The following is an 8325-nucleotide window of genomic DNA, read 5'->3' on the forward strand; positions in this document are numbered from 1 at the left end:
CCAGTTAGTGGTGACCAACGACGTCACTGAAGTTACACGATTGGTCGGCTGAACGACGACATCGCTGGTAAACACGCAAGCGGGAGATTCCCTATTGGCTGTGAATCATCACAGCGGTTCGCATGCTAACGAATGTAATATATTGCTGCTTGTGGATACTATACACCTCACTGCAATAAAGTCCAAACACCAGTGCTAATAGCCACATGCAGTTAGAGTGAAAATTATTGGCGTCTTCAGAGAGTCGGTGGTAACTGAAGCGCATTTATAAGGGGTGTAACGCTTAGACTTTCCACTGATCATGGTAGCAGTGATTGTAGCCAGGTAATTCCATCCATCCATCCATCCATTATCCAAGCCGCTTACCTGAATTCGGGTCGTGGGATGCTGGAACCTATCCCAGCAGTCATTGGGCAGCAGGCGGAGAGAGACACCCTGGACAGGCCGCCAGTCCGTCACAGGGCTAGCCAGGTAATTATTTCATATAAAAATAACTTGGAGCTATTTAACTGTAAAAACAGTAAGGGATTGAAAATTGCTGTCTAGTACAGCTGCTGTTCATGGAACTGATGTCTAAAACAGATGCTTTCTAAATATAGTCGCAGCATACCTGCAGCATCACTGCGTCTGTGTTGCGTGTGGTTGCCTGCCAGCCGTGTTTTCTGAGGAGATTTGGTACTGGTAACTTGATTGTTTTAACTACAGGATTATGGATACACGTTGATTTATTACTATATTATTAATCATTTGTGCGATGAACCCCCCCCCCCCAAAAGGCTGCATTGCTGCATCGCATTGCCTCTGGTACAATGAGGTATTTTAATCATTTTTAAAAAGATTGTACACCTGTTGGAGGGCTGCGTAGCTGCGCATAGAGAAAATAAATAAACGAGCCACGTAAAAATAGAGATCGGCAGTGTGACGCGTGCGGCTTCCATGGTCAGTGTAGCATCTTCAGTTAATGAACTGCAGCAGACGTGTTGCGCCACGGCCATGCCTGGTGCAATAAAGCCACAAATTAAATGTTTGTTTTTTTTAAAGAATGTAACCACACCATACTACTTTCGCCAGAGCGCCACAAGAAAGAAGAACCCCCGAAGAATTTCCTGTTGCTGAAATTCAATGGCTGAGATGGTTGCAGAGTCAGAAAATGCGTTTTCGAAATGGTATGCTACCATTACTTTCAGTTTATCAAAGAAAAGTATAAGAATGGCGGCATGGTGGCGCAGTGGTTAGCACGGTCGCCTCACAACAAGAAGGTCCTGGGTTCGAACCCCGGGGTAGTTCAACCTTGGTGGGTTGTCCTGGGTCGTCCTCTGTGTGGAGTTTTCATGTTCTCCCCGTGTCTGCGTGGGTTTCCTTCGGGGGCTCCGGTTTCCTCCCACAGTCCAAAGACATGTAGGTCAGGTGAATCGGCCATACTAAATTGTCCCTAGGTGGGAATGTGTGTGTGTTGGCCCTGTGATGGCCTGGCGGCTTGTCCAGGGTGTCTCCCTGCCTGCCGCCCAATGACTGCTGGGATAGGCTCCAGCGTCCCCATGACCCTGAGAGCAGGATAAGCAGTTCAGATAATGGATGGATGGATGTATAAGAACATAATATATCAGACTTTGACCCTTTGTCTGCCTGCCCATCCCTGTGTACAAGGTCATTCATTTATTTAAAAAGGTCTAGGCTATTTAAGTTTTCGTAATCATCACACTATTGTTAATAGAAGCGGTTAACATAAACTGTTTCAGGTCTATGGCTTCATTTGGCTGTACAATATTGCCGACCACTGGATTTGTAATGAACTGCAATAAACTTGAGCTTCTGTGCTTTGAGTACCTGCAATGAAACAACATTACCCTCTTCCATTATTTTATAATGCTTAGTCATACTTCTGCGGTTATTTTTGGTGAAAGTAACACAAAAGTAGTGTAATCAGTAACATATCACTCTAAACAGACGGCAATATTGTAAAGTAACTCATTACTTGCAAATGAATGTAACTAGTAATATATAATGCATTACATTTGAAAGTAACTTGCCAAACACTGCTCATGTGTAGGTCTGTCAACTTAACTGACCAGGCAAAAATTTGATTTTTCTGAATGAAATTCATAGACCAATCTCTCTCACTCTCATAATCAACCACTTCTCCGGAGTCACGTCGCGGTGGCAGCAAGCTAAGTAGGGCACTCCGGACATCCCTCTCCGCAGCAACGCCCTCCAGCTCCTCCTGGGGGATTCCAAGGCCAGAATGGCCATGTAGTCCCTCCAGCGAGTTCTGGATCCACCCCAGGTTCTCCTCCCAGTTGGTCCTCCTGGACCAGTCTGTGATGCCGGAAGTCGGAACACCTCAGTCCCCGCCCCTTTCCTGCCGCCCGGCCTGCATTGCATCCTACCCCAATGCTCATCCCTGTGGGTGGTTGGTCCACAGGGTGATTCATTGACCAATCTATTGTTGTTGTTTTTTTGTAATCAGAGAAAAGAATTTTCTTTAAGAGTCAAACAGTACTTAGAAAATGTATGGTTACCCAACAAAGTGATTGGTGAAGGGTACAAACACACCAGTCACAGCCAAACGTGACTAAAATGTGGCTGGTATTAAATTCCCACTTTGCCCCTGATGTTCTTACCTAGCTCTACAGTGAGAATAGACTGTCAAACAACACTGCTTTCACTGGATCACGAGCATTTATTTGCTCAGTCCTATGTACGGCTGGGTTGACAGCTAGAACCCACTGTATATCAAACTGGAAGCAGGAAGCAAGTGGTAGAAAGGCTCACTTCAACAGACTGAAAGTTATCTAACATTACATTTCATCCACCTCAATCTTTTTCTCAACTACACCCACATGCAACACATGCACACACCTCCAAAGGCTTTCTTTGTCATCTCACAATCCAATAAGTGATCTCAGTGACACATGTGAAAGAATTTCACATGCGGAGGCCTTCTTCTTCATGTTTCCTCCCCCTCACTTACACCTGTTAGCACAGTAACCATCTATTCAACCACCCAGTCACCCATTAGTTAATGTGCATTTACTTACCACTACAACTCTTAACAGCAGGTCCAGTTTTTCCATAGCAATGTATTTGGCTGGATTTAACCCACACAAGCTTAGTACCATTCACTACTTCATAACCAAGGAAATCAGAAACAAGCTCAACTTTCTTCTTGCAACCATCAATAACAGGAAACCAGGCTTTACTGAGTCAAAGCAACTAGAAAAGGCCATTCTTTTAACGAATGCTAAAAATGGCCATACAGGGTCGTCAATTAGTCAGAAACAATGATAAACGCCCATTACAAGTTCCCAGGCACCAAGTGTTAACTTAGTCTGATCAGTTCCCAAAAAAATTGCTTTATTATATGAATTAAAGAAAGGCAAATACATATCTTAGCATTTGTGAAGCTGTAACCAGCAAAAGCTTGGCATTTTAACCTGGTATGACCATAACAATTGATAACCAAAATTATAATCAATTAAATTCTCTATCAGTCAACTAATTGATTAACTGAATAATTGGTTCAGCTTTAGTCTCGACCTTGATTAATGCGATTTTATCTACAGGCAGAAATATACATGGTAGATACCTACTAAAGAGGGTGAAAAATCTGTCCCATCTCTTTTCTTCAGTCAAATTTAGGGTGCTCATTCAGGGGTGCTTTTTATTCTTGCAACACAAGCCATCAAAATGGGCCACCATCACCTCACTAGTAAATGTGAAGGTTAATGCTCAATGAGGCACTTTTTCATCTAAAATGAAATTCCCTCCCCAAACAAACAGACACATTGATCACTCAAGCTGTGCTGTAGGAAAGGTGTTTTTTTTCTATTTCTTCTTGGTCTTTAAATAGAGAAACCTCTTTTCTCTGGCTTCTGGATATTGCAAGGCACTAAAACTGAACTGAAGCCTTGATTCTTGAGGAAGACACAGAAGAGTTGTAAACACGATTAAGAATTCATGCTTGGTTTTACACTTCAGTGACTTTTAAACAATACAGTTCCCTGTTAATGTTTCTCATCCCTCATTAGATAAGGCAAGCTGACTTAGAACACATTCATATCCTTAAGTCACAACCCCAGGCTAAAAAGGTAACTAAGAAAGCTCAGAAATGGAACCAATGGTGGTTCACATCTCTAAAATATGCATTCGAGCTCTGTGATTAAGTTTTTGGTAAATGGCTGTTTATATAATACTGTGGCAGTTTAATATCCACAGTGTAAGTGAGAAAACTTTTAGGGACTGTGGCAACTACTTTTTTGTGGAGGGGTTCCCCCCTTTTTTCTCCCCAGTTGTAGCCGGCCAATTACCCCACTCTTCCGAGTTGTCCCGATCTCTGCTCCACCCCCTCTGCTGATCCAGGGAGGGCTGCAACTACCACATGCCTCCCCCGTTACATGTGGAGTCACCAGCCGCTTCTTTTCACCTGACACTGAGGAGTTTTGCCAGGGGGATGTAGCGCGTGGGAGGATCACGCTAACCCCCCAGTTCCCCCTCCTTCCCGAACAGGCGCCCGGAGCGACCAGGGGAGGCGTAGTGCAGCGACCAGGACACATATCCACATCCGGCTTCTCACCCACAGACCCGGCCAACTGTTTCTGTATGGACACCCGACCAAGTCGGAGGTAACATGGGGATTTGTTTTTTTTTGTAAATGATATTAGTTTATCAGGTGAATTTTCTCCGAACTCACCACTTTCTCTTTGGAGCGCAGCACTCCCAGCTTGCCAAAGCGCACGTGGAAAGGTGAGCACTGGTAAGTTCCATCTCTCTGGCGGACAACCACAACATCGATGCAGCCTGATAGAGTGGCCTGGTTAATTCCTTTGTACAGTTCTTTGACAGTTACCAGCACCTGGCCTGCCAGCTGCCCCACGTAGTTCATGGTGTCCGCCTGGAAGGGAGTAGATGAAAGAAAGACATTAATGAAGTTCTCAAGAACATTGGGGGAGATTGCTTCCAGTTGTGCTCCAGTTCAGCACAGCTGGAGGCAATCAAAGTTTGTAGACCAGCTAGTGTTAGCAAATACAACAAAATTCATTGTAACTGAAATTCTCCCTTTGATATCTTTCACTTTATTTACCCCAGTAGCTAGCTTGCTATTGCACCCTTTCTCACTGTCTCTCCCTCTCTTTCACAGACTCTGTTTTGCAATCTCTCTCTCTTCTCGGTTTTCCCTTTAGTACAAAAGTGACAGTCTGGTCTGTATGTTCCCTCTCTGCGCTGCCTGCCCTGTGGTGTCTGTTATCTCCTGACCTGCACACATACTGGCAGAGGGCCACTGTCACCCTTTCAGTGGCCTCTATCCCTCAAGAGCAACATCACAGAGGGGGCTGGGGGCTGAGCAGAGACAACAAGAAAATGAGGAGACGCCCACACTTCCAGTCACCACTTCCCTGCTGCCATGGAAGCAGCTGACTTCCTGTTTACATTTTAACCTTCTTGTTTGCATTTCATTGATAAAATACTGAGAAAAGCCTGGCTCGCTGTCTATACTTAGACAAGCCATGGCTTACGCTCCATGTTCTCCTGAAACAATTTTGTGACTGGGGGGGGACACAGTTGGTAGGCCTGTAAATGCTTTCACAAGCAATCTGTTGAGGGCACTAAATCTGTGATTACTAACCTTGTAAACTAGATGTAGTATGAAGATAATCATACTGTAGGCAAATTCCATTGGCAGCCTACATTTCCCATATTCTTGTGGACATTTGAAATTACTGAATTCATTATTTGGGGTCAGTCTTTGCATTTAAACAGAGTGCATAGAACCAGAGCTGCTAACTTGGCAAACATAGCTTTAGTCAACTCAGGTCACAGTCTAGTTCAGTGGGGGATAGTAAACACAGTCCCTCCCTGACTTCCTTGGCCTCTGTGTGACCCTAAAGGCTTCCATCTCACATTGACCTTTTGCTGTGAGTCTTCTCAAGACAGGCCTGCATGCATGAGTATTTTTGGGGGAACGTGGGGAAAAGGACGAAAGGGGCAACACTGCATGGTAGGTATTAGTGAATAGGGTAAATTCTGTCACAACAGGCTTTCTAAAGGAGCAAAGTCATGAATGCAACAGCAGTCAAATGAGTCCTCCATCCCTCCCTCTCTCACTCAGAAACCAAACAGAGCCATCATCACCTTACCTTGACTGTTCCTTGAGTCACAACAGGATATAGCTGATATGGGGCCATTTGTCAGGGACAGAAAGTTCTCGTTCTTGCTACGAACTTTGTCCCACGTCTACACATCAGGAGCATGGAAAATATACGCTACGCCTAACCAAAGAGCTTGTGCTGACATTATGTAAACTTACACTGTGTTCAAGTATTCAAAAATTTTTTATAATCTAAGCATCATCTGTGTCTAACATCATACATCACCCAGGCGAGGATGAATTGGAATCTAAAGGCAAACAGTGAGTGGAGTATTATACTGATAGGTGCTTCTGCTATTGCTTGCATAGTAAAGGTTGAGCTACAAGAGTTTAAGATTCAACCTACAGTAAAATTCCCCAAAGAATCTACTTGGTACATCTGGCCCCATTATTGCTTCAAATTGGCCGCCAGAAAATTCCCCAACAATTGGACTGCTAATTGGACTGAAGTTTCAATACAGCCAAGCACTTTTGTCTGGATGGTCCTAGTAGAATAAAAACACTTTTGTCAGGATGGTCCTAGCAGAATTAAAGAACCCAATGCCCTTTGAATATCAGGACAACAACCTTATCTTAAACTATAAAAAGGCAAGATACCCATTAACAATCCATAGAAGTGTAAAACTAAGTTTGCGTAACAGCTGCTGTCATTAGCTATTTCTCCAAGCTACTTGAAAACCCATTTCAGTTTTTAAAATAATTATTTCTGGCTACACACAACTACGATAAATCTGGCTCATCCAATGACTTACTGTATTTTAAATAAATAACAGCTTAAAACTGCAATCTTTTAAGATTTTACATGATTTTCTCCATTTAAAATGCAACCACGATGGGGTAATTCTGTTGGACATCCAACATAGCTGGATGTTGGAATCAGGGAAAACTAGACTTGTTGACATTGATTTTCTCAGACTACAAACAAGGTGTAGTAGACGGGGTGGATTGTGTTCCGTCAGCTTGCCAGTAAATAGTCAGCACCCTTGTAAAAATGTGAGGCAGTCTAAACTTCAAACTCATCACATTGTTCTGCACTTATATTGGTCATCCATCTGACACAAGCATCGCCACATCAGCGTCATGTTTTAATCTTCATTCACACTGGATTTGTTTCCAACACATAGGTGTTTATCGCTGCACCAGTGTTCGTCCTACCCGGTCAAAATATTTCAACGGCGGCAGTATATGGAGACTGGAGTGTCGCCAACTGTAGCGAAGATGACAATATCATGTAACCCGACCTCGTGAGCCAGATGGATAAAATAATAATTCATTAATGGAGAAACGTTACAGATTGCAGCTTTAAATTTGTTAAGTCAGTCAGAATTTAGATAGTTTTTCATGTTCATGATGTTCATGGGCAGGCAGCAAAACCTTAAGCATAGTCAAGAAGGAGGTTTAATGAAAAACTCCACTTTGTCTAATCCCCATTTTTAAGAGTCATATTCTCCCCAATAAATGCAGCAAATCTAGGCAACCAGAGCAAGATGATTCAAGACAATAGAAAACTATCCCTGTGGCATACATCTAAGTTACAAAAAGAGCGTAACACAACCTCAACACAGACTGTGTTCATCTATGATTCATTGTGCCCAGGTATTGAGCCACCAGGCATGGCTGACAAAAATAAACTGAAACCACCCGAGTATGCCCTCCAGCATCAATTCATGGCTACAGTCAATTATCACACCTGTCCAACCTGACTCACCAAGGACCAGGAGGACCTCAGAGACGGGGAATCATCTTGTTCACTGTTGTCTGTGTTGTCTTCCGTATTGCTACCAAGGGACTCCATGTCCCCCCAGGACCGAAGTCTCTTCATCACTGCTGGTAGACCAACAGTACTTGTCTTGCCCACCTCAGGATACTCCAATAGGAGCATGGTTTCCCTCTTTTTCAGAATGGTGGTAATGGCTCCCTGTCATCCTGGTTCCAATCTTAAATACTACCCTCCCAATTGCCTTGGAATAACCTTTGCAGGGATAAACACAAAAACCTAAAAAACCACCACTTGATGTCTGTGGCAATTATGCAATATGTCATAAATGTACCCAGTCCTATGGGCTGTCCTTTGCATGGGGTTATGTGGTAGGATTATTGCTTAGGTCTTATCCAATCAAGTGGAAGTACACTGACACTTCAGCCAATCATTTTGGTCCTTTAAATCAGTGGGTGTACAG

At 43.5% G+C, this 8325-nt stretch overlaps 1 protein-coding gene across 1 annotated transcript in view; it reads right to left on the bottom strand.

Moving 5' to 3' along the window:
• lpin2 (lipin 2) overlaps window positions 1-7974 on the bottom strand; it is a 29377-nt gene extending 21403 nt beyond the window's left edge. The window contains exons 1-2 of the mRNA XM_056292540.1: window positions 7854-7974; window positions 4691-4891 (exon numbers count right to left, since the gene is read on the bottom strand). Coding sequence (XP_056148515.1) covers window positions 4691-4891; window positions 7854-7967 — 315 coding nt within the window. The 5' untranslated portion in view covers window positions 7968-7974. The remainder of the gene's footprint in view (window positions 1-4690; window positions 4892-7853) is intronic.
• Window positions 7975-8325: the final 351 nt, after the last annotated feature.

This window comes from Lampris incognitus, chromosome 14, assembly GCF_029633865.1.
Source record: "Lampris incognitus isolate fLamInc1 chromosome 14, fLamInc1.hap2, whole genome shotgun sequence".
NCBI classification, from domain to species: Eukaryota; Metazoa; Chordata; class Actinopteri; order Lampriformes; family Lampridae; genus Lampris; species Lampris incognitus.